The 24455-nt window shown below is 57.6% G+C and overlaps 3 protein-coding genes across 8 annotated transcripts; 1 reads left to right on the forward strand and 2 right to left on the reverse strand.

Moving 5' to 3' along the window:
• Window positions 1-115: 115 nt before the first annotated feature.
• Window positions 116-10458, reverse strand: ZNF142 (zinc finger protein 142). 4 transcript variants are annotated; one of them, XM_063340633.1, is made up of 9 exons: window positions 10301-10458; window positions 9525-9852; window positions 8282-8923; window positions 7770-8030; window positions 6444-7256; window positions 5999-6176; window positions 2080-5311; window positions 1098-1203; window positions 116-735 (listed from the first exon to the last, which is right to left on the reverse strand). In XM_063340633.1, exons 2-9 carry the CDS (start codon window positions 9805-9807, stop codon window positions 236-238), a joined length of 6015 nt encoding a protein of 2004 aa, XP_063196703.1. In that variant the 5' UTR covers window positions 9808-9852; window positions 10301-10458; the 3' UTR covers window positions 116-235. The 4 variants fall into 4 exon arrangements, with proteins under 4 accessions (XP_063196703.1, XP_063196702.1, XP_063196701.1 ...); XM_063340632.1 differs by having other exon boundaries at window positions 10233-10458; XM_063340631.1 differs by having other exon boundaries at window positions 9969-10458.
• A 39-nt stretch (window positions 10459-10497) lies between these two features.
• Window positions 10498-16063, forward strand: LOC134518421 (mitochondrial chaperone BCS1). 2 transcript variants are annotated; one of them, XM_063341206.1, is made up of 8 exons: window positions 10498-10546; window positions 11822-12190; window positions 12445-12584; window positions 12700-12894; window positions 13288-13351; window positions 13732-13901; window positions 14373-14490; window positions 15351-16063. In XM_063341206.1, exons 2-8 carry the CDS (start codon window positions 11871-11873, stop codon window positions 15601-15603), a joined length of 1260 nt encoding a protein of 419 aa, XP_063197276.1. In that variant the 5' UTR covers window positions 10498-10546; window positions 11822-11870; the 3' UTR covers window positions 15604-16063. The 2 variants fall into 2 exon arrangements, with proteins under 2 accessions (XP_063197276.1, XP_063197277.1); XM_063341207.1 differs by lacking the exon at window positions 10498-10546 and adding an exon at window positions 10592-10666.
• On the reverse strand, window positions 16036-24428 carry RNF25 (ring finger protein 25). Of its 2 annotated transcripts, XM_063341204.1 has the most exons (10): window positions 24349-24428; window positions 24182-24256; window positions 23979-24081; window positions 23801-23868; window positions 23030-23099; window positions 22852-22923; window positions 21973-22113; window positions 21068-21157; window positions 20575-20709; window positions 16036-20457 (listed from the first exon to the last, which is right to left on the reverse strand). In XM_063341204.1, the coding sequence occupies exons 1-10, from the start codon at window positions 24384-24386 to the stop codon at window positions 19732-19734; spliced, it is 1518 nt and encodes a 505-aa protein (XP_063197274.1). In that variant the 5' UTR covers window positions 24387-24428; the 3' UTR covers window positions 16036-19731. The 2 variants fall into 2 exon arrangements, with proteins under 2 accessions (XP_063197274.1, XP_063197275.1); XM_063341205.1 differs by lacking the exons at window positions 23801-23868; window positions 24349-24428 and having other exon boundaries at window positions 24182-24250.
• Window positions 24429-24455: the final 27 nt, after the last annotated feature.

Here is a 24455-nt window from a genome sequence, read left to right on the forward strand (position 1 = left end):
CGGTCTGGGTGCAGTGGCGCTGGGGATGGAGATGGGGGCTTCCACTTGTGCTCTCTCCTTGCAGGCACCTGCCCCATGGCTTACACAGAGCTCCAAAGGGCCCAAAGAAAAAGGATTAAAAGGAGCTGAGAGATTCCTTTTATACAGCTGCATATTTTACATCCCATATACATATATGCCTATACACACACATACATCTCCCCAGCAGGGGCCTTAAAGCAGTCAGGATTCAGCCTCACTGCGACGCGCCGTCCTTCTCTGTGGGGCACCCTTGTTCCTGATCCATCTCGGGGGGATCCTTGGCCCGTCTCTCCCTCTGCACGGCGTGGAGGTGGACGGTGGGCGTGCTGGGGTCCTTGCCCACCCCTTGGCTGGGGTCACTGGCCCCATGCTCAGGGTGATGCCGCTGGATGTGTTTGATGACCTGAAACTTCTGCTTGGCCTTGTAGGGACAGTAGCGGCAGAAGAAGGGGTGCTCGTTGGTGTGTGTCAGGTAATGGTGGCGCAGGCCAGCTGCCCAGCGGAAAGCCCGCCCGCAGGCATTGCAGACATAGGGCTTCTCCTCGCTGTGCTTCTTCAGGTGGGTCTTGAGGAGGAAGCGGGTCTTGAAGGCCTTGCCGCACTGCTCGCAGATGAAGGAGCGGGCCTCCCGGTGCCGTGTTTCCTTGTGCACCCGCAGGGCGTCTGCCCGGTTGGTGCGGTACTCACACTCATCACAGCGGTACGGCTTCAGACCTGTGGGGACAGGGAAGGGGATGGCACCGGGACAGGGGGGATGGTGCCCTCCATCCCACAGGTCTCACTATTCCTGTAACAGAGCATCAGTCCCCAGGGACTCCTCCCTACAGCCCATGATGTCAGCAGGCACCCCAAGACCCCCCATTTCCAAGGCATCACATGGTGCTGGGGGTCTGTACCACCCCACCTTCCATCCCAGCCTGGGACACTGTCCCCAACCCACCAGCACACAAGAAGGTGCTGCTCCCCGATTGCTGGGGGTCCTCCCCCACCTCCAGCTGGGCCACTGGTCGCAAAGGAAGCACGGAGCAGTCGCAGCCCTAGTGCCCCACAGCCTGTTCCTGGTGGGCAGCACTCACCTGTGTGCTTTGTCATGTGGTACTTGAGCTGGTTCACCCACTTGCACTTGTAGCCGCAGTCAGGGCAGAGGTATTTCCGCTCCTCCTTGTGGATCCGCATGTGGTACTGGGCACAGGGCAAGGGGGCAGGGTCAGGATGAGGCCATGTCCCCTGTCCTGGGGGCAGAGCTCTGTGGAGCCAGCAAGGGGCTCAAAGACAGCTCTGACATCTCAAACTGCATGGGGCAAAGAGGGCTGTCTGCTTGCCTGGCAGACTGTGGGCAGCAGGCAGGATGAGACCCCCATACTGCTCAGCTTGCTCTGTCCCAGCCTGCAGAGGGACACAGGCTTTTCTTGCCAGATTGGTATTTAGGGCAAAGTTCGAGTTAAAACGCAGCCCAACAGAGCTAGCCCTGAGCTGAGTGTGTTGCACACCCTGGCCCAGGCAGCCCCAGAGGGCTCCAGCTCAGCTTGGCCATTAAAAAAGTCAATATTTCTTTTAGCAAAACCAGACCATTTTCCCCTCCATTACCCCATACCTGGCCCTCCTGTTCCAGGAAAGGCCCTTACCATGCATAAGGATGCTAATCACGTACAGGAATGAGGGCAGGGTCTGACTCTGCTTGCAGGGAAGCTGAGCTTTCCCTGCACTGTGTCTAACCGGTGTCACAGAGCACGCTGCAACCCAGCAGGCAGCAAACTTGGCTTCGAGGGGTGCAAGGCTGCACCCAGAGGATGCCAGAGATGTCAGTGGGAAGAGTGAACTCAGACAGCTGCCCACCTTCTTGCTTTGCTACAAATACCCCTTCCCCTTAATCTGCAATAGCAGGGAGCAGGGAAGAAACATACTGAGTTTTATCCACTCGCCTCCTATTTCTGTATGAGCCACAGAAGAGAAAAAAAACCTCCCCTTGGGAGTTTCTTCTTCCCCAAATCCCCATCTTGGGATCCGCCCACAACCCATGTAGATGCAGTAGGATATATCCCCAAGCAGGGCTCTCACCTTGAGACGCGAAGGGTCGGCGCAGGCGTATTTACAGAGGTGGCACTTGTAGGGCTTCTCGCCAGTGTGGATGCGGATGTGCCATGTGATCTTCTGCCTGTTCTTGGTGGTATACTCGCAGTCTGAGCACTTGTACACGCGGGTGCCCCCATGGCCCTTCATATGCTGGTCGAAGACAAGCTGGTGGCGGCAGGCAAAGTCACAGAAGGGGCACCGCAGGGGTTTGTCCTGGGGGGTGGCTGGCTCGTGGCTCTCCACATAATGCCGCACCAGCTGCTGCCGCTCCTTGGCTGCAAAGCTGCACAGCTCACAACGGTGGCTGAAATGCTGCGTCTTGTGCTCCTCCAGAGCCTCCCGGGTGGCAAAGGTCTCCTTGCAGGTACTGCACTCCAGGTGCGGGTGCTGCTTCTGCACGTGGCACTTGAGCGTGGCCTCGCTGTGGCACACGAAGCCGCAGCGCGGGCAGCCGTAGGACACCTTCTCCTCGTGCCGCCGCAGGACATGCTGCTTGAGGGCCGTCTCGGAGCTGAAGCGAGCCTCGCAGCGGGAGCAGCCAAAGTTGAGCTCGCCGCGGTGGCAGCTGTTGACGTGGCGGGTGATGTCATTCTGCAGGTAGCTGCTGTAGTCGCAGAGCGGGCAGAAGTGGGTGGGCGTCTTCTCGTGCACCCGCAGGCGGTGGATGCGCAGCTTGGAGTTGGTGCCGAAGGTCTGGCTGCAGATGCCGCAGGCGATGCGCCCCACGCCGGTGTGCAGGGACTGGTGGGCTTCCAGGCGGTATCGCCGCGTGGTGCTGAACTCACAGTAGCGGCACTTGTGCGGCTTCACCCCCTCGTGCTTGATGCGGACGTGCTGCCGCAGGCAGCGGGCCTGCTTGCAGGTGAACTCGCACTGGCGGCACTGCAGCTGCGGCCGCTTGCTGTAGTGCTTGCGGTGCAGCTTGCGGTGCAGCCGCAGGGCTTTAGCCACCTTGGAGGTGAAGGGGCAGGAGGAGCAGCGAAACTCGCCCAGCGCCACGCAGCCCCTCTTCTTGTGTGTCTTCATGGCCCGTTCCTGGTGGCAGGTGAAAGGGCAGGTGGGGCAGGAGAAACGCCTTCTCTTGCGCAGGGTGGATTTTGGGGTGGCTGCATCCTGGGGGGGCTCACTGGGCTGGCCTATTTCAATGCTGGCCGGACCCCCTTCGGGGAGCTCGGTGCTTTGGGGTCTGTGCTCCTCAGGATGCACAATGTGCTTCTCAGCACAGTGACTCTTGAGGGCTCGCCGGGAGCGGAAAGCCTCAGGACACAGGGAGCACCAGAACTGCTCCAGGCTCCGGCACCCATCCTCCACGTGGGAGGTGATGGTGGAGACACGAGAACACACGAAGGAGCAGGCATTGCAGTGCAGCTTCCCTCCCTCCAGACGATATTTCTCCAAGGGTTTCCCAAGCTGAGGGGGACAAGCATCTCCACCTGGATCGGCACCATGCCCTGGCTGGGGAGGCTCTTCTACCACCTCCGTGCTGTCACCCAGCAGGGATTTCTCAGGGGTAGGACAGCCCAAGGCCCGTCCCCCGCCCAAAGGACTGCCTCCTGCCTTCGTTTTACCAGGCAGCAGTTCATCTTCCCAGGGGTTCTCACCATGCCTAGACTCCTCTGAGCCTCCCCTTTCGCTCTCCGATGTTTCCATACTGTTATCACCAGGCTGGTCATCAGGTTGGCACAACCCAGGTGGCTCCTGACCAGCTGGTTTGAGGATCTTGTTCTTCTTCAGGAGGACCGGGCACTTCTTGAGGAGATGGGTGTTGAGTCCCCTTTGCTGCTTAAAGCTGGCGCCGCACTCGTGGCACACAAGTGGGGCCCGGCGGCTCTGACAGCTGGCCTTGGAGTGCAGGGACATGGACTTCTCCTTCCGTGTGATGTACGAGCACTTCTCGCACTTAAAGATCTGGCTCTCTGACTGCACCACCAGCATCTGCACCCTGCCCTCCAGCACCAGTGTCTCCGCCTGCTCCTTGTCCTGCTTTCGCAGTGCCTTCAGCACCGATTCCGAGCCACCTCTGGCATCATCACCAGAGGTGGCTGTATCCTCTGGGACAGGTGGCTGGCTCTGCTCAGCCATCTTCAGCACACTGAGCCAGGCCTCTGGCAGCTCAGCTTGGCTGGTCTCTCTCATCTCAGTGTCTGCCATCAGCTTGGGGTGGTCCGAGCATGACCCCTCAAGGTGGCCTGTGGTCTCCCTTAGGGTATCTTTTCCCTGGCTATCTCCTGCCGCTGCCCTGTCCTCCAGCCTCACTGCCTCGTCCTGCTGTACATCTGGGTCCTCTTCGTCAAAGTCCGGGATGTCTTCAAGCGTATTGTCATTGTCCTCCAAGCCAAGGTCATCCTGGGAGCCCAGCATCTCATAGGCTGCAGGAGGCTCCTTGCAGGACAGCATTTCCACACTCTCTGGCTGTGTCATGCAGGATTCTCCATTCAAATGCTCCAGGAGGGGGTCAGATGAGACGTTCAGTGCCTCCAACTGCAATGTGCAGCTTTCCGCCATGTCCCCAGAAGCAGCGAGCTCAGTCGAGCCTGCTGGAGCGTCTCCTTGCATGCAGTCATCTCCCAGGGCATGATCAGCAGTGGGATGACTCTGCTCCCCCTCACCCACACCTCCCTCTGCCTCGCCGCCACTCTGGTGCGGAGCGGTATCCTGCCCAAGGAGGGGCATCACAAACGCTTGCTCCCCTTCTTTCCCCTGGGACTCCAGCTGGGTTGGCTTCACCTTTGCCCACTGCTCCTTGCTGGCAAGGGGGGAGCTGGGATCCGCACGCAGGGCTGCGCCGAGCTCGTAGCCGAAGAGTGCCTCGGACGAGCTGATCTCCAGCTCCTTGCTAGCGTAGTTGTCCAGCCAGTCCTTGTCACCGGGGACGTAGCCGTGAATCTTGCGCTTGTGGAAGAAGAGGCTGGTGTTGCTGAAGGTGCAGTAGGAGCAGAGGGCGCAGCGAAACTCCTTCTGCTTGGTGTGCTTGCAGTTCTCATGGTTCAGCAGCGCCTGCTTGTACTTTGTCTGGTAGGTGCAGTACTGGCACTGGAAGATAGGCACCTGGTAGTTCTGTGAGTGCTTTGCCTGCATGTGTTTCTGCAGCTCGTACTTGCGCTTGCAAGCGAAGCCACACACCTCACAGATCAGACTTTTGCCCTGGTGCCGCAGCTTGTGGCTGCTCAGCTGGTCGGCACGATGGCACCGGTACGAGCACTGGTTGCATTGGTACCTGTGGGGAAAGCAGAATCGGTCAGGAAGCGTGAGGAACCAGGGCATGCTGAGCCCTACCAGACATGCTGAGCTCTGCTTCCCGGTCACGGACACTAGGGGAAGGGGTACTGTTCAGTTTGCCAGATACGACCTTCAGCATCCAGGCAGCTCTTACCACAGGCAATTCGTCCCTGCTGCAGCCTTTAGTGCTGCTTGTGCTTCACATCCCAAGACTGGGGACGGGAAGTATCTTCCCTGGGTATCCCATACAGTGACTGCAACACCCCCCATGCACACATATCACACCAGCAGCACCTCCAGCATCCCTGGAGGCAGACTAGACCCAAAGGAGGTGATAATAGAGGTAAAAACAGGTTTTGGCAGATTCCTGCACATGCCCAAGCTGGCCTTAGCCCACAAACATCAGCAGAGCCCATGAATCCGAGCTCAGAGCTGCACTGATATGGTAATACACCTCCTTTGCAGCGCAGACACACCAAAGACAACTTTGCCTCTGCAGCACCACGCTGGCAACAACCTGCAAGCTCAAGGACTGCATTTGTTACATGCCAGGCAAAGCAGACTGTAGCCATCCTCCAGGCACGAGAGAGTCTGGCATACAACGCAGCCCAGAGCGGCAGACCCCCAGAGCAGAATTTGGGAAGCCCTGACTATGCTGCCAGGCTAGCAGGGCTGGGAGTCGTACCGGAGATCTCCAGTGTGCTTGCGCATGTGGACATTCAGGTAGTGCTTCCACTTGGTGATATACCCGCACTCAGTACACATGAAGTTCTTGTCGTTGGAGTGGGTCAGCATGTGCTTGGACAGATAGCTCACATCCCGGCACGTGAAGTCGCAGAGCTCACACTTGTGAGGTTTCTCTCCTGCAAGCAACACAGGAATGCTCTCAGCATGACACCCAGCTAAAGGCAGCACAGGCTGCCTTCCTCCGTGGGGAAACCAGCTCATCAGGAGATGGGGTAACAGCAGGGACGAGGGCATGCCACAACTGCAGCCAAGTGATGCAATGGTGGAAGAGCCAGTGATGGGACCCAGGAGCCCTGACCCAGCCCTCCCTACCCACTCAGAGTCAGGGCAGACTGTCCCCCTATCCCAGCTTGGCTCTCAGAACCCCCGCAGCAGACACCCACCGGTGTGCAGCAGCATGTGCCGGATGAGCACCCTCTTGTGTGCGGTGGCAAAGGTGCATTCGGTGCACTTGTGGATCTTCTCGTTGGCGTGCATCTTGCCCACGTGGTCGTGAAACTCCACAGGGTTGAAAGTGGCATAGGGGCAGAAGCTGCACTGCAGCTGCTCGCTGCCCGGGTGCCCCTGCTTCTTGTGCTTGCGGAAAACGTGCTTGTTGGAGCAGATGAAGTCACACTGCTGGCAGTGGAAGGCATAGTGGGTTTTTCGGTGAGCCTCCATGGCCTCAGCCGTGCCGAAGAGCAGCGAGCAGGCATGGTACTTGCACTCCACCGCCTTGATGCCATGAGCATCCTTGAGGTGACGGACAAATTCCTTCCGGTCCTCTGCACAGTAGCCACAGCCCCCCTGGAAGCAGCTCAGCCTCTTGGGCTCGGCTTTGTGAGTCTTCAAGTGCTCTTTGAGAGCCTGGCTGAGCCGAAACTTCTCCTCGCAGACAGGGCAGGAGTAAACATCAGAGTAGAAGTTGGAAATGTCCTCATGCATGCTGGCCATGTGGCGGTTGAGGGCGTTCTTCTCCACTGAGCTGTAGTGGCAGAGTGGGCAGCGGTGGGCCTTCTCACCCGTCTCCCGCATCATGTGGATTTTCAGTTTGCTTTTGCTGGTAAAGTACTTGTGGCAGTTGGGGCACTGCAGGCTGGGGTCAGGGAAGTGCAGGTGGAGGTGCTCCACCAGGTGCGTCCGCTTCTTGAAGCACCGCTTGCATTCAGGGCACATGTGGGTTTTGTAGAGGTACTCGGAGCCCTCCACAACATCTCCTGTGAGAGCAGAGGAGGGGAAGCCATCAGCAGGGAAGAGACAAAGAAGAGCACAGGCAGATGTTCTCTGCCTGATCCAGCTGTGATGCGGTGAGGGTTTATCATATATGCAGTCACATGGCAGCCATCTTCTTGGATGGACTGTCCCCACTCCAAGCCAACAGCGTGGTTCAGGTGGGCTCCTTCCAGCTCAACACTGGCAAAGATGATCCAGTGCAGCCTGAATCAGGTTGGCCCGTGTGCCCCCACTCCCCAAAGCCAGGCAGACTTTTGCCTGCTTTAGTCTGAGCCTGGCAGCAGCAGAGGACAAGCAAGAGGAGAAGGGACACATTTGCTTGGGCAGGGGAGGGGGGAAACAGTGCAGTGGTACGTGCAGGAGACATGAGGCTGCTGGATGGCACAGGACCCCCATGTCCCACCAGCCCAGCCCATGTCTCCCCACCAGTCTCGAGGCCACACTGATTGTTCATAATACAAAGTCCAAGCAGCCCCCGGTATGGCTCCGCATCCTACCTTTGAAGTGCTGTGCCCGCAGCACTCTGGCTTTCTTGGGAGCCGCCTTCCCATCCTCTTTGGCCTTGCCTTCACAGGGGCTCTCACCATCCTCCTCCGGTGACTCATCCCCACCGCTGTCTGAGTCCTCTTCTCCAGCTGATGCTTTCTGCCCCTCCAAGGAGACCTCCCCAGTGCCTGTGGGCTTTGCTGGCCTGGCTTCTGCTGCGGTGGCTTCCCAGCCAGAGTGGCAATTCCCCACCTCCTCCTGCCCTTCTGCTGCTTCAGTGGGGAAAGACAGAGATCATCATGCTCTAGGCAAGAGGGAGCCACCCACCCTCACCCACACATGTGCGAAAAACCCTCTGGCTGAGATGGGGGTACAAACCATGCCGCAGGGAGGGAGGAACGCAAGGCTCCCTAGCCCTCTGGCAGCAGAGCCTCTTCCACTCCTCCCAGTTGCAACTGGGATGCAGGAACATGGTCAGCCTCTGCGGCACCCACAAGCCCTGACCCCTCCCACCCAGCCGTACCTGATGGCAGGATGCAGCGCTGCTGCGCGAGGCCATGGGGTGCTGAGCCAGGATGGCTGCCAGTCACGAGGGTCTCATCAGGGGGCTCCGCAGCATGGCCCTTCCTGTGCTGCCAGAAGAGCTTGGCATTGGCTGTGATGAAGTCGCAGTGGCCACAGTGGAAGGGGAAGTGGGTGCGGTGGTGCTGCTCCATGGCTGGGCGGCTGGGGAAGAGCAGCGGGCAGGCACGGTAGGTGCAGGACACAGGGGAGGCCCCATGCAGGCGGCGCAGGTGGCCACGTAGTTGCTTGCGGTCCTCCGTGGTAAAGCAGCAGCCCTTCTCGGGGCAGGGCAGGGCTCCCAGTGGGGTGCGGTGGGTCTTGAAGTGCTCCTTGAGATCTCCAGGCTGCTTGAACACCTCCCGGCAGATAGGGCACAGCAGGCACTCCAGAGCAGAGGCTTCCTGCTTGCTGGCTCCAGGCGGTTCCGAGGCCCCCGGCTCACTCTGGCCCTCGCTGGCAGAAGCCAACAGTGCCCTAGGGAGCTCCAGGTGCCCTGAGGGGGGCAGCAGCAGACACTGGTGCTGGGACAGCAGGGAGGCCTCCGGGAAGCTCTGGCTGCACCTCTCACAGAAATAGAGCTCCACCACTTTGACCAGCACCTCTGCAGAGACCGAAGGGCAAGCATTACAAAGGACTTTTGCCAGGCCCAGAGTTTGGGACTGGCAGTTCAGTTCCAGCTTCAGATAGAGAGAATACATCCCTGTTGCCATACATTACAGTTTGGAGAACCATGGCCCTCCTCTGCCCGCGTTATCCCAGGACATCTCCCATAAGAAAGGGGACACCACCACCTAGGTGACCATGACGACCAGGTCTGACCCTTAGCACCTCTGAAGCATGCAGAGACGTGAGGCTGGCTCAGCGTCGTTCCTAGCAGGATGTGCCCACACTGGACCCAGGTGAGAAGCATGCTGGGGGCAGCAGTCCATGGTGGAGTTCTCCACCTGGTCCCTACTGACAGCCCCGAGAGACCCCCTCACCCGGCATGCAACTCCCACAGCCGTCCCTCCCCATCTGCAAACCCAGCTTGTGCCAGGTCTGCACTGAATGGTAGCACCAAACTCATGATGCACACAGGGTCAGAGACACAAGGACATCGTGCCATCCCCAGGGTACCAGCTAGGGGGGACAGGGGCCCTGGCCAGACTTCTCTCCCTCTGCTGAGCACCACAGGGCCACACTGCCCTCCCTGTACCCCATACCTGTGGCACTGGCTGCGTTGCTCAGGGTCACGTTGCCAGCCACTGCCTCGATGAATATTTCCACATTGCTTCCTTCAGCGTGAGCCCCTTCCCCAGGCATCGATGCCTCTGCCAGCAGCAAGTCCTGGCTAGCAGTGAGCGGGGGTGTCCCGGCCAGGCCAGCACTATCCACACCAGGGCTTCCCATGGCTCCTGCCTCTCCTGGTGTGGGCAGGAGCAGTTCCGAGCACAGGGCCTCCATCTCCCTGCTGGCACCCTCAGAGACGGCCACTTCTGCGCTCATTACCACCGAGCACTGTCTTGGTGCTGCCCGGGAGGGTCTCTCACTCTGAAACAGAAGAAAGGGCTTTAAACGAGGGAGAACCCAGAGGCCTAGGGGTCCTACAGGATTCTGGGGGGCTGCCTGCAGTGCCAGTCCCCAAGCAGAGGTATGAACCTGGGTACCTGAATGCTGTCTCCCTTCTGCTGTGCCCCAAGTGGGATGCTGACAAAACCCCCTACCACCGGGGACACAGGGGTGCAAGGACCCCTGTACCCCCCTGAAAGACACCTGGGGGCCTCTCCCTGAGCCCAACAGCTAGGGCTTGCTCCCCAGGCCCAAGCAGACCCAAACCCAGGCCTATCCCCCCCAAGACCTGGGCCCAGGTGGGCCCCAGCCCGAGCCCAACTCCCAGACTCGGGCCCAGCCTCGAGCGAGGAGGTGCCCACCGCGAGTCCCCGCACGGCCGGGGCCGCCCCAGCCCCCTCGCCCCGCAGCCCCGGCCTGTCCCCGTCACCCCGGGCCGGGGACTCAAGCTGGGCCCCAGTGCCTCCAGCCCTGACACATCTCGGTGGTGCACGCCGGGCGGGAGGGAGCGCCGCCCTTTGTGCGGCTCGCGCCGCCGCTCTGCTCTGCCCCGCCGCCCGACCCGGCCCCGCTCTATGGTGCCAGCCGGCAGCCGGCCGGAAGCAGCGCCGGGCGGAAGTGAGGGTCGGGGCCATAGAGAGCGGGGCGGGGCGGGCCAGAGCGGCGTTGCGTGGAGGTGAGGGGCGCCGGGGCCGGGGCCGCGGCCGCCATTGCCATGGGAGCGAGGGGAGCGGACGGGGGCTGGGCCTCTGCTATGGGGATGGCCGGTGTGAGGCCGGGTCTCCTGCAGAGGAAGGTGGGCTCCTGCTGCGGGGCTGAGGCTCGGGGGGAAGGCCCCGCGGCGGGGCAGGGACCGTGGGGCAGGGGACGCCCTGCCTTGGGAAGGAGCCTTGCTGCGGGGTCCGGCCGTGTTGTGGGGGAGGTGGGATCCTGCTTGAGGGAGCAGAGTCTGTCTGTCTGTCTGTCTGTATGTATGTTGGAAGCTCCCCCTCATCCCTTATATCATAGAATGGTATAGGTACAAAAGGACCTTAAAGATCATCTAGTTCCAAACCCTCTGCCATGGGCAGGGACACCTTCTGCTAGACAAATTCGTATCCAGCCTGGCGCCCTGAACACCTCCAGGGGTGGGGCCTCCACAGATTCCCTGGGCAACCTGTTCCAGTGCCTCACCACACTCATAGCAAAAAATTTATTCCTGATATCCGATCTTAATCTGCCCACTTGCAGTTTGAAGCCATTACTCCTCGTCCTGTCACTACATGCCCTTCTAAAACATCCCTCTCCAGCTTTCTTGTAGGCACCCTTCAGATACTGGAAAGCTGCTATAAGGTCTCCCCAGAGCCTTCTCTTCTCCAGGCTGAATAACCCCAACTGTCTCAGTCTGTCTTCACAGGAGAGGTGCTGCAGCCCTCTGATTGTCTTTGTGGCCCTGTCTGACATATATCTGACAGACTCTGCTGGCGGAGCTGGAGAAACTTCTAAGCCTCCTAAGTGTGCAGCTGCTGCCCTGTATCCAGGCACAGGGGTGCTGCTTCCTCCAGTCATGCGCCCATTGCCAGCAGCAAAGAACCAGCTCAGCCTGGGGATGTGCTTCAGCTTTTTCAAACAATAAACCTTAAATAATTGCAGTGCTCGTGATTTCTAGCTATTTAAAGAATAAAACTCTGGGTTTATTGTCATAGCTGAAAAAGCAACAGATGCTCCTGTGCTTCCTTGACAGCCTCCAGCTCCTGGCTCCCTCCTGCCTTTCTCAGAGGCTGCAGAGAGGGAGGAGGCTCCTGTGGCCAGCAGCTGTCTGAACCCCTGGTAATAAGAAAAGCATGGGTGTGGGAGATCCAAATGTGCCAGGCAACCTTTCACCTTGAGAACTGACCACAATACAGGGCAGGGAACTGCAGGCAATCCATTATGTCCCCTGCTGCCATTGAGTCCTTCTCTTTCCATGCAGGTTTGTTTCCAGTGTGATGCTGTGGAGAGGAGCCACTTGACCTCCCGCAATGCCCTTTTCTGACTTTGTCTTAGCACTGAAAGACAACCCATACTTTGGGGCTGGGTTCGGCCTCGTTGGGGTGGGCACAGCCCTGGCGTTAGCCCGGAAAGGGGCCCAGTTTGGGCTGGTGGCTTTCAGGCGCCATTATATGATCACCTTGGAGGTGCCCAGCAAGGATAAGAGCTACCACTGGCTGCTGAACTGGATCTCCCACCATGCCAAGCACACGCAGCACCTCAGTGTCGAGACATCGTACCTGCAGCATGAAAGCGGGCGTGTCAGCACCAAGTTCGACTTTGTCCCCAGCCCTGGGAACCATTTCATCTGGTAAGGGAGAGCAGGGGAAAGCAGCCTGGGGACTGACCCTCATTTTGGCAAGGAAACTCCAACTTGGGGGGCCCGTGGAGGCAGCAGAGAGGATCCTACCGCTTCCTTGAGTCTGGATAAGGGCAGGAGATTGAAAGTAGTGATGTGAAGTGATTTCTTTATCCGAGATGAACATTACCCTTGATGCACAGTCTCAGCTGGGATCAGCTGAGTGGTGCTGGACCACAGCCCCCAACCTCGCTTTCCCACCCCAGGTATCGCAGGAAGTGGATTCGCATTGAGCGCAACCGGGAGAAGCAGATGATCGACCTGCACACGGGGACCCCCTGGGAGTCCGTCACCTTCACTGCACTGGGCACCAACCGGGAGATCTTCTTCAATATCCTCCGGGAAGGTCTGTAGCGGAGCTGTGTAGGGCCCTGCTGGGAACAGCCTGCTCCATGGAGATGCCCAGGGCTTCACGGGAGATCCTTTTCCTTGCCACTTGTTCCCTCTGCCTCTCTCTGCAGCCCGGGAGCTGGCCCTGCAGCAGCAGGAGGGGAGGACGATCATGTACACAGCCATGGGAGCAGAGTGGCGGCAGTTTGGCTTCCCCCGCCGCCGGCGGCCTCTCAGCTCTGTGGTGCTGGAGGAAGGTGTGTCAGAGAGGCTCGTCCAGGACGTGAAGGAGTTCATCGACAACCCCAAGTGGTACAGCGAGAGAGGCAAGGCTCTGGCGTGCTGTCCTCTGTATCGTGCCCAGTGCGGCTTCTTAGCCCCCTGCAGCCGTGGCTGTGGGGCACTGCCTCAGGCACATCCCACAAATGAGTGAGCCCAGGTGCTGAGCTCAGGCCTGGATCTGCAAAGGGACAAACTCCACTTGGTTGAGTCCAATCCTGGAAACCATCATAAGCCACGGAGTTCATTGCTCCTGTGATGCTGCTGTGGGGTGGGGGAGGATGCCTGTGGTCCTCTCTGGAAATGGCTGCAGAGAGATTTTGTCCTGCTGCTTGCCTTCCCTGGTGTATCCTCTGTGTGTGCTCAGCATAGCCCCGTGGCTCTGGGGGAGAGAGCTCAGAGCCACCCAGCTGGTTCCTAAAATGACACTGTCTTCCTAGGGATCCCCTACCGAAGAGGCTATCTGCTGTATGGTCCTCCCGGCTGTGGGAAAAGCAGCTTCATGTGAGTATTGCCAGCTGGCTAACGGCAGTGTTCCTGCCAGCTGCCTGCTCCGGGGCGCAGCAGTTTGGTGAGAGGATGTGGATGACTTTGGGTTTGAAATGCAGGAGTGGGCTGTGCCTCCTGTATGGTGCCTGGTGTAAGCGTTTGCATTGCTGGCACCATGACAGGTCAGGGTGACGAGCCCTTTACGCCCTTGCTTTGCACAGTACTGCATGGCACCAGTAGGTTGAGCAAGGGCTCCCACCTGCCCCCCGTATCTGATCCCTGATGGGGGAGGATGCCTCTGCCCTCTCTCCTGTTGCTGGTCAGGGAGATACGGTTCTTCCTCTGCTCTGGGCTTTCTTGCTGTGATTCACTCCTGTGGTTCGCATCCTTCCCAGCACAGCCCTGGCTGGGGAGCTGCAGTACAGTATCTGCCTGCTGAGTCTCAGTGACCGCAGCCTCTCCGATGACCGGCTCAATCACCTCCTGAGTGTTGCACCGCAGCAGAGCATCATCCTGCTGGAGGACGTGGACGCTGCCTTCGTCAGTCGGGACCTCGCCGCTGAGAGTGAGCAGTGCCCCTGTTCCTGGGCCAGGAGTGGGAGGGAGGTTTGCTGGCTGTGCTGGGGGAAGGTTTGGACTCCGGGCTGCTCTGGTGCACCAGCAGAGACCAGGAGTGGGCAGCTCTCTGGGGCCTCAGGGCCCAAGCTGGACCTCGCCCAGCTTTGGCTAGGCTTTATAAAAGGAAATTTGGGTTCTTTATCCTCAAGCAAAACCACTTCTCCTGTCCAGCTGTTTTCAGCATGATTCAGCATGAGGGAGGGAATGGCTTTGCCCCTCATTCTCTTTTTTGGTTCCCAGGGGTGTGGGTGGGCAGGGGAGGTGAATGTGCTGCCAGCCAGGGAGAGGCACAGGGTTAGACTCGGGGGAAAGAAAGAGCGGGGCACTTGGCTTAAGCCTCCAGTGATAGGGAAGTGGCCTGCAAGACTGCATGGGGTGAGTAGCCAATGGATATGGTCTCAGATGCCTCTATCCCCAGACCCGGCTATGTACCAAGGCATGGGGCGCCTGACCTTCAGCGGCCTCCTCAACGCACTGGATGGTGTGGCCTCCACGGAAGCCAGAATTGTCTTCATGACCACCAACTACGTGGACAGGTTAGAGCCGCCCTCTGGGAGGGAACAGGGAGGGTAGCATGGGAGAACCTTGCTCCCTTTTGATGACCTATATGGATGGCTGTTTGCATCCTCCACTGTGAGGACTGGGGGCTTCAGGTTTCCCAAATCCTCCCTCGCGATACAAACCCCTTGATGTCTAATCGGGATCCCCTTCTATCACCCGATGACCCCTCCCCACCTGGGAAGTGAAATCGGGGAAAAAAAAGGAAACACGAGGGTTAAAATATAAGCCAATTTAATAGAATAAGACTTCATAATTAACATTAATAACACTAAAGAACCAATATTGATCCCGATACCAATATAAAATACACAAGGATTATACTCAGCCAGTTCTATCAGTAGGGAGCTGTGCACTCCCAGCAGTAGACAGCAAATGTTGGACACTGCAAGCACTACAGCGTTGGGAGGAAGGGAAGGGCTCAGGGGTCTGACACTTGGGCAAGAAGCTCTCTGGATTGCAGCATTAAGGGAGAGAGAGAACTTCTCAGCAAACTTTCTAATTTTTATTGAATTTGATGTTCATGGTATGAAATAATCCTGTCGGCCAGCCTGGGTCAAGTGCCCAGGTCTTGCTCCTCCTCATCCCTGCACCTGGCTAAACTTGAAAACACTGAGACCTTGAAAACCACATAGCATAGCTGGCTGTAAAGTAATTTTTTTCACAAGTTCAGACACTAGAGTCTTCTAAAAGTGCAATTTTCCCAAGCATTAGAAGAGAAATTATCCTGTGTCTCTCAAACCAGGACACTGTGCTGGCATGGAGGGTGGCTTCCTGTGGGACCCAAACTGCAGAGACACTGATCAGGTTTTCAAGGCACTCCTTTGTCTCTTGACAGGCTGGACCCAGCCCTGGTGCGGCCCGGCCGTGTGGATCTCAAGCAGTATGTGGGCCACTGCTCCCGTTGGCAGCTTGCCTGCATGTTCCAGCGCTTCTACCCCGAGCAGCCCCCGGCTGCAGCCGAGCGGTTTGCGGAGCAGGCGCTGGCAGTCTCCAAACAGATCAGCGCTGCCCAGGTGCAGGGCCACTTCATGCTCTACAAGATGGACCCTGAAGGAGCCATTTCAAACGTATGCTCCATCCTGCTATGACCAGGGGCCAGCTTTCCCCTGCCACGCTGCAAGGACTCGGACAAGGACTTGACCATCCCAAGGATGCTGTGGAGCTGCCCAGCCGTGCAGGCCAGGTCTCTGTTCACCTCTCCTCACCAAGGTCTTGGCTTTTTATTAAAACACGGGGAGAGTCAGAGCTGCCAGCCCTGCAGCAGGAAGAGGGGAACGGCTCTTGCTGCTCCCCAGACTCGGTGCTACTGCACTGGCCCCACTCGCCAGCATGTGTCTCCTGCTGGAATTGCCATAAGCTGCCGAGGCTCCTGGGTGTGAATCCCCTTCCTTGTGGGGCACTCTGGGGACGCCCCAGATGGGCATTTCCCTGGGGCAGGACATTGGGGTGCTGCACTGATAAAGAGCTGCTGGTCTTTGCAGGGAGAATGGTTTTCACTGGTGTTTGAATATCCTCTGTGAAGTGCACAACATGGCTTATGGCTCTCTCGTCCCTTTGCCTGTTAGTTGCCCCACTATCCAGCTGCTGGTCCAGAGCCCTCCTGACCAGGGCCTGGCACAGCCAGTACTGCAAATCCAGAGTGTTTCAGAAAAAAGCAGCTCCCAAGAGACAGCTCATTATCCCTCGGGCTGCAGGCTGGTGCCACAGCTCCTGCCATGCTGGGCTGCGATGACAAGTTGCAGATCTGCTTGGACATTCTTCTTGGGTGGGCATGACCCTCCTGCCAGAGGAGGAGATGTGGGGCTCTGGAGCTACTGCAGGCCTGCGTGTAGGGGCAGATGAGAGGCTTTGGCTGGTTACAGAATAATATCTTCCCAAGGGTTTGATGTTAACCCCAGTGTGAATTTCTGCAGCCAAGCCAGGTCAGTGCAAGGTGCGGAAATCCCTGTGGGGGTGACCAACTCCACTACCTTGCAGCAGGCAAGGCCCTGCATAGCTGAAGGAGGGATCTGGCCAGCTGTTGGCAGTCTCACAGCCTTTTCCCTGTTGCCAGCTTCCTTCTTGCCAGGAACAAAAGTCCTGGATGGGATGGTAGAGCCACAGGTGCCTGAAATGCAATGGAGAAGTGGGCAGGTTCCACACCTCCTTCTCAGTGCCACAGAGCCAAGGGTCAGGGTATGCATGCTGACCCACAGAACGAGCCAGCCAAAGCCTCTCCTCACCCCAGTCCCTGTTTCAGAGTCCCAAAATCAGCTTCCCCAGAGCCAGCCCTGTATTCAGTGTCCTTGCTGTGGGGGCTGTGTCACCTTGGTGGGGCTGGGGGAGCTGGTTCCAGGCCAAACCCAAACCATCAGGTGCCTGCTCAGCCCTTATCTTGTCTCTGCCTTGTAGGGCCAAGGGCAAAGCTGAAGAGCACGCAGGGCTATGAAGGGGCCCAGCAGATGCCACCTGGCTGAATTTCAGCACAAATGGGTGCTGCTTTGCTGCAACCTCGGACTTGCACAAATGTTTCCACAATTGAAGGGTTGATTCTGTGGTCAAGGGGGAGTCTCCAGGGCCTCAAGGGCAGCTCCCAGAGCAGGGTGCTGCTGTTGGCATCTCAAATCCTGTGCTTGGCCGTCCCGCAGAGGCTGACTGCTCGGATCCAGCCTTGTCTCACAAAGCTGTGGGTCAACATTGGCCAGTGAGTGACTGGCAAGTGCCTCGCAGCAGTTGGGGAGGATGGGGAAGTGGTGAGGGAGAGCCAGAGGGGACATGGACCCCCACCCTGATGCCACCAAACAAGACAAGAGGCAACATCAATCACTCTGATGCTTTTAATAGTGTTAATGCTACAGACACTGCTGGTGCCCTTCTGCCTGGCCTGAGCACTTTTGCCAGTTAAGCCTCACAACAGCCCTGTGAGGTAGGTGGGTGACACAGGTAGTCACCAAGCAAGGAGCCCCAGGGCAGGGTGCACGCTCCATTCCTCCTCTCTGACAGGGAGGTTTGTTTTGTTTAGCCCAAATTCATTTCCCCATGCTGCTGCAAAATGTCCTCTGCTCTAGGGTGACAGCACTGAGTCAGAAAGGTGAGGGCTCTTCCTAAATCCCTATTCCCAGGAAAAAACCCTCCCCTTTAACATGTCTGGCATTTGATTGAAGTTACCCAAGTCTGCGCTCACTCTGATTTCTGTGGCTGAATTCCCAGGCTCCAAATACTGGGCACAGCAGTTTTCCTGCTGAGAGTAAGCCTCGCTCACTTGAGGAAGCCACAGAGCTGCAGCTTCAGCTGCTGTGAGGGGCAAAGATTTTCATGTTTCTTTCAGAACATGATCAAATGCCTTTCTTGGAGCTCAGCAATTTCAGAAGTGAAGGCAGGAGGCAGCAGAACAGGCACCAATGTCAGATAAAGTTTACACCTTTTCACCCAAGTGTGGACAGGCCATTCACCCAGAAACCAGGTGGAAGAAGGACAGAGTGAGCACTGAAGAAAAATTAGGGTTCTCTTCAGGGAGTGAGTGCTCAGCCCTTGCTCAGCAGGGCACAATGTCTGGCCCTCAGATCCCAAAGGGACAGGTAGTGTAGGCTGAGATCAAGGAGGGAAAAAAAATGCTTTTAGAACATTAGTGTTGGAAATTTAAGCACAGAAGGTTCTTGGGCAGTGGGTTAAACCAGCCCCTTCAGGATGAGGCCAGGCATGGAGAGAGCAGGGCAGCAGTTGAGGAGGACCCCTTCAAGAGACAGCTTTTGTGCACCCTGCATGTGCCAAAGGATCAGCCAGGCAGATGCAGCACAAACGCCCTCCCAGCCGGCACAAAGCACATGGTTTCCTAGGGATCTCACCTGAAGCTCTGTCAAGTCCATTGCAGCCTGGCCAGTTTTGCACTTAGCAGCAGGAGCAAGACAATAACAACCCATGTGTGGCGAAAAAAGAGGTGGGGGCACAAGGCACAAACAAGTGTGAAGGAATCGGTACTGTCTGGATGAGCCAGGTAGATAGCTTACACCGAGCCAGGCAAAGCAGGGACTGCGGAGTGCTCCTGACACCCAGGAATGCCAGGGGAAGGTCTCTGCCCCAGCCCCGGGTGTAGGGAACAGGGAGGGGAGTGAGCAATACCAGGGATCAACACCTTCGCTCCAAACAACAAAGAACAGGAGCGAGAGGACAGACAAAACAGGGAGCAGGCTCTGTGGAAAAGACCCAACGAATTAATTTAATAGCAGTATCCCACTTCAGAGGCTTGGAATTGCACATCACAGCTCTGGAGTGGGACACGGTTTTAATCTGTGAAGCATTAGCAGAAGGAACTACACCAAGTTAGTCTAAACAGCAAATCCTCATTTCTTTGAAGCAAGCTTGAAGATGAAAGGAGGGTAAGAGTATCCAAAGTATTGGGGCATGTCTTCACTCTGTGCTGTTGGGTGCTCCAAGAGACAGCCTGGCCTTAAAGGGGCATCCAGACAGATACAGGTCACAAAGCAGAGTGCTCTTCCCAGGTCTCCCCCATCAGCTTCTGCCTGCACAAAAGCAGCTGAAGGACAGGGCAGGAGCTCTAAATTCAGGGTTCCTGAAAGCCTCAGCCACCAGACAGCCCTGACCTGCCAACGTGTTGACTTAAGCTTGATTTAGCTCTTCTGGCTTGACTGGGAAGTGTACTGTCAAACAAAGGACTTTCCTGTCTGAGCCCACCAGGTGAACAGCAGTTAGGCCTGCAGGAGAGCGATGTCCCCAAGGGACAGGGAAAGCAGTTGAGAAGGCGCTCTGAGAAGCACAAAGGGACACAGCAAGCTGAGCTGCTGTCCTGGCACAGCCTCGTCACTTGGCACCACCATAGCTCTGCTGGGAAGGTCCTGCCACAACTCTGGCTCTGCCGTGGCACCACGTTGGGCTCAGTCCATTTGCTCTGTAGGTGTGCACGTTTCTTGGCAGCTCACATAGAGGGATGATGGCTCCAGGTCCCCGGTCAAGGCTTCCTCTGCCCTCTAGGTGCTCCAAGACCAAGGCTGACATGATCTGTCAGGAGTCAGCTTCTCCAATGCTGGTGGCAGCCAGTCGCTCACACAAGGATGCTTCACTCTGCACATATCCTGGAGACACTGCCTGTCCCAAGCTGTGCCACATGCCAACTGCCTCCTCCCTCCCAAGTGTCTGCTTGCTACTGCTCCACCAGAGCCTTCACTGTTCTCCCCAGAAACAGCCCTTCCCTCCCCCAGCCCAGCCCCTCACCACTCCTGCTAGGAGCCACTCTCCTTCTCAAGGAGATGGGCTTCTCGACGTCCACTGGGCCTGAACACCCCTCGCCCTCTTGGAGCTCTGGGGTAGGAGCCACGCTCCTGGACCCTAGACCTCTCCCACCTTCCACAATCCCAGGGCCTGTGGTGGCCCTGCCAGCTGGGAGCTGCTCTGTGGTCGCTGCGGTTGTATGCCAGGTTCTCCTTCTGCCTGCCCCGGGCCTCGGCCCCCTCCTCTGGGGTCCATCTCTCCACATCATGATGCTCCTCTTTCAAGTCCACTGCCTCTGTTACTGGTGAGGGGTCTTCAGGGCACAACTCCTTTCTTTCAGCCAAGGCACCAGCCCTGTTTCTATTGTGAGGCTTTGGAAACTCCTGGCTGTGCCTCCCACCAGGTCTCCGCTCTGGTCTTCGGCTGAAGCCCCTGGGCCCTCTGGAGCCATGGAGCAGATGACAGCCTTCCTCTGTCGGTTCCTGCACGCTGCTGCACGACTGCCTGCCCTGGCCTCTGGGGCTGGGCCTCTCCCCTCTGTGCCTCTCCCTCTTGCTCTGTTGCTCCCTGGGCACAGCAGGCCTCTCAGGCCACCGGGGTTCTGCCCTGGCCTCCGTCCCTCCGGCTGGCTCTGGAGCCGAGGCTTGGCTGGGCAGCTCAGGCGAATCCACAGCGCTTGCACTCACCGGTGTCTCAGAGGCAGCAGCTGTTTGGTTTGGGTCGACAGCAGACGGAGGCTGAAAGAAAGAAGCCGCTCATTACAAAAGGGACAGAGCAGCCCCACAGCAGATGACAGTGCTCAGTCCTGCAGTCCAGGGCCCCCCTCGCCGGTTCTCTGCCCCCCAGTGCCATACCGCCTGGAGGCTGATGAAATAACGGTTCCTCTCTGCTTCAGGGTCAATGATGCCCCCTTTCTCTTGCTGTCTCTTGAAAATTAAGCGCAGTTCTTCTTGGTGCTGCAGCGTCTTGGCATCTGGCCTGTACGGCTCCTGAGCAGCAGAAAGCAAGGTGGGATAAGGGCTCTCTCAACACCTAGCGTGAGTAGGCAGCTGGCAATGCCAAGAGCTACTCCCCAAACCCTCCTTTGATCACACAAGGAATGTGGGATACAGAGCACATTTCATAGTCTAGGAGAAGAAAACTCAGGGCTATATAACTAAGCCTACGCTTTGTGGACACATCAAACAATCAGGAGACACCTTGCTAGGTTTTATGAACTGCCCTTTGGATGGGCCGCCTCGGAGGACACGAGAGCATGCAGTGTGTGTTCATTCATCCGTTATATTGTCCCAGAAGAAGTTACCCAGCGAGCGGGCGCAGCTGGGCAGGTGAGCCCCCATCTCTTACCAGTGGGTGCTGCGGGGGCGGCGCTGCCTTCAGAGCACAGAGATCGTAGACGAGGGTCTCCCGGCAGACAGGGCACTGCACACCGACTTCCTGCAAGGAGGCGAGAGGTGACACCAAACCCCAGCCATGACCCAGCCCATGTACTGCTGGATAATCCCCAGCCTGGAAGTGGAACAGGGTGGCCTTCTTCATTCTTCGGCCAGGGCAGGGAAGCCCAGGGGGTTTCCAGAAGCATGAAAGCAGCCTGGTGTCTCAACGACTCCTATGGAAGGTGTCTCCACCATGAGGCATGCCAGGCTTTGTGCTCCAGCAGTCGACTGCTGTACAAACCACCTGTCAACACATATGACTCCAGTCCTCCTTAGCCAAGGATCTATTTTTCCCCACTCCAAAGTGGAGCATGTCATCTAGGCTGCACCTCTTTGAAAGGGTTTTGCAGGAAGGAGCCTTTGACTTGTTTCATATTCAGCTGCGCTGTTTGCTGTGCGGCTGACAACTGTTTCAACACCTGCTCAGGCAGGTTTTATCACCCCAGAACATGGGTGATCATGTTTATCCTGCCGCACAGTCCTGCAGTTCGAGGACTAGGGAAGAAGCTCTCTTTTCTAACTCCTATGGTTCCAGAAGTCCCAAAATACTACCAACTCCCATGCTCCCTCACACAGCAGGCACTGACCCAGAGATCCAATAAACCAACTGCTAAAGTACTAAAAACTCCCAGGGTAATTTTGATTGGAAAGGGCCCTTGGAGATCACTTGGTCCAATCGCTGCTCTGATTCTCAGCACAGGCATGACACTGACTGTGCTTCCAGGTCAGGCTAGCCCCTCCCTTGCTCCATGTCCCAAATGGGGTGACAGAAACACCATGAGGGCCTGTGCAGAGGGCGAGCCCAGGGCCTGGTACCTGTTTGGGGGATGGCGCCAGGTGCTGCTCTCTCTCCTCCTGTTGCATGAGGATCTCCTCCTCCATGTGCTGGGCGTAGCGGGCCAGGCAGTGGGAGTGGAAGTAGTGGTAGCACTGGGTCTTTGTGAAAGCTTCTCTCTCCTGCAGAGAAGAAAGGGCAGCTTTAAAGGCTTTCTGAGTACAGGGTTGTGTAGCCTCCCCAGATGAGGTGGGCTTTCACTCCCATGTCAGCGCTGGCAGTGGAGAACTAGTGCTATTGCTGGCAGAGACAGAGAACATCTGCTGGGCTTCATCTCTAGCTTCTAAGCTCTTACTGGGATACTGCTCCCTATTCTGAGTGAGAAATACTCCTAATGTCAAGCTGCAAAGTTTTTGTGACTGATTTATCTGCATATGTTCCTGTGTAAGCAGCAGTCTTCTCACTCAATGTGTTCTTCCCAGGCAGGTACCACCTCTCCTTGCAAGCTGCATAAGGCAAGCTGCCTTGTCCCTGCAGATCTCAGCACTCATACAGATGTGTCCCAGTCCCTCCTGACCACCTGTGTGCTGAACTCCAGGTGAGGTTTGACCAACACAGAAAAGTTGAGATGCACCAGCAACTACCCCTAGACCTTACCCACTCCCTTGGAGATGCTCCAGCATCACTCACTGCCCCTATACCCTGTTCTGTAGATGGTTATCTTCAGGCTGACTGGGAGAGTAGCATACACTGCCTTAGGAAGGTCCATGCTGAGTAGCTCTGCCTACAGACCAGGGAGGCAGGGGGCTCCTGAGGCACACCCCAGTTCCAGACCAATATGCCAGGCTTTCAGCCCCAGGCTCCCTGTTCTCTTGCCTCACTTCCCAGTCAGCTTGTGGGGCTGGGGAACACGTTCCTACCTGGAATCCGTAGAGGCAGATCACACACTGGCCATGAGGAATGTTGTTGTCAGTGAGAATCTCCTTCCCCTTCTGCAGAAGCATTAAAGCAAACATTTTACTCCCTGGCCTGCCTGTGGGCGCAGAGCAATCGGGCAATCAGGGACCAGTGTCTGTGGCTGGTCACCCCCATCCTCACCTCAATTAGCTCGTAGAGCACCTCTGTCCCCAGCCTGTCTTCAGCAACACTTCTGAGGGTCTGGGAAATCCTACAGCAAAGCAGCAGCAAGACTTAACACAAGTTTAGCCACACCTTTTCACTCTCCCACATACCTGTCACCCCACCACGATGACAGGAGGAAGAAATAGAGCACTGGCCTTCAGGCTTTGCCTGCAGCGTGAGACAGCTACATGTGCACATGCGTATTCACGTGCTCCCCATAAACCAGTGCACAGAAAGCCTTTGTCCTCAGAGGACTTGCAAGAGCGGGTTTGCTTGAGCTCACCCAGCACCTTTCAGTTTTGGTAAATCTCAGGCTTTGTTTATCTGATGGCAGCCCCTGAGCGGGCCTGGTGGGAGCCACGTTATTCCTGTGCTGCTGGTAGGTACCAGGGTCTCTCTGCACACACTCCACTGCACCAAGGACAGGAGCAGAAAGGCAACAACAGGCTGCCCGAGGACTTGGTTCAGTCCTACCGCTGTCAAAGCAGGACCAACAGCTTCAAAGGCCCAGGGGATTTAGATTACAATTCAGGGGAACCACAGAGGAACAACCATAGGGTGGACCCCTTGGTGTCAAACTCAGTACCTGTGGCACCAATAAGATTTAAGACAAGGTGATTTAGGGACCTGTGTCCATCTGGTAACTGGACACAGGGAGCCAGGTGAATTTGAGAGAAGGCTTTTCCACCAGTTCTGAGTTCCAGATCTCCAGGGGAAAGGATCACCCTCTCCCCTCCCAGCACTCACTTTTGAATTTGCTCATCTGACAGCCCCCGTGGGTTCCTGATCGAGATTTCTGGAGCTTTGTTGGGATACTAGGAAAAAAGAACAACAGCAAAACCAAAACAAACAGCCAAAGCACAACAAGGAAGGCAGAGAGATCCGAGGCAGGCAGGAGCAGGGTCCCGGGGGGCCAGCAGCCTACCTGGGGGGGCACGGAGAGCAGCAGGGTGAAGCGGACATACTGGGAGTCCTGGTCCTGGGCCGTGGCAGGGTGCAGGGTGATGCTGATCTCCCAGGGTTCCCACCTGTGGGGCAGGCCGAGGTGAGGGGGGTGGTGGTGGCGGGGCCGGACCGGGCCGGGCCCGGCGGGAGTGTGAGAGGGGGGATGTGGGCCGCGGTACCGACCTGCCGCGGCCCCGCGCCACCCGCAGCTCCTCCAGGTAGATGGACTCCAGCACCTCCACCTCCGGCGGCAGCGCCCTGCGGGGACCGGGCAGGGGTCAGGCCTGGGCTAGGGGTTTAGGGCACCGGGACCAGGGAAAAAAAAAGGCGGGGGGGGGGGGGGATGTTACCAGTCCGTCGCCTCCGCCTCCTCACCGGCCGCCGCCATCTTCCCGCGCGCCCCGGAACCGGAACCGCAGCGAAGGCGCACGCGCGGAGGTGGGGGTTGTTGCTAGGC

Source organism: Chroicocephalus ridibundus, chromosome 7 (genome assembly GCF_963924245.1).
Source record: "Chroicocephalus ridibundus chromosome 7, bChrRid1.1, whole genome shotgun sequence".
Lineage (NCBI taxonomy): Eukaryota > Metazoa > Chordata > Aves > Charadriiformes > Laridae > Chroicocephalus > Chroicocephalus ridibundus.

Coding starts and splice junctions, on each gene's coding strand:
- RNF25 (XM_063341204.1), bottom strand. CDS start 24,386: ATGGCGGCGGCCGGTGAGGAGGCGGAGGCGACGGACTG. Junction 24,082..24,181: donor GTGGCGCGGGGCCGCGGCAG/GTCGGTACCGCG, acceptor CCTGCCCCACAG/GTGGGAACCCTGGGAGATCA. Junction 22,114..22,851: donor TCTGCCTCTACGGATTCCAG/GTAGGAACGTGT, acceptor TCTTCTCTGCAG/GAGAGAGAAGCTTTCACAAA.
- ZNF142 (XM_063340633.1), bottom strand. CDS start 9,807: ATGAGCGCAGAAGTGGCCGTCTCTGAGGGTGCCAGCAGGGAGATGGAG. Junction 8,031..8,281: donor GCGCTGCATCCTGCCATCAG/GTACGGCTGGGT, acceptor TCCCCACTGAAG/CAGCAGAAGGGCAGGAGGAG. Junction 7,257..7,769: donor GCGGGCACAGCACTTCAAAG/GTAGGATGCGGA, acceptor CTGCTCTCACAG/GAGATGTTGTGGAGGGCTCC.
- LOC134518421 (XM_063341206.1), top strand. CDS start 11,871: ATGCCCTTTTCTGACTTTGTCTTAGCACTGAAAGACAACCCATACTTT. Junction 12,191..12,444: donor CCTGGGAACCATTTCATCTG/GTAAGGGAGAGC, acceptor TTCCCACCCCAG/GTATCGCAGGAAGTGGATTC. Junction 13,902..14,372: donor TCGGGACCTCGCCGCTGAGA/GTGAGCAGTGCC, acceptor CTCTATCCCCAG/ACCCGGCTATGTACCAAGGC.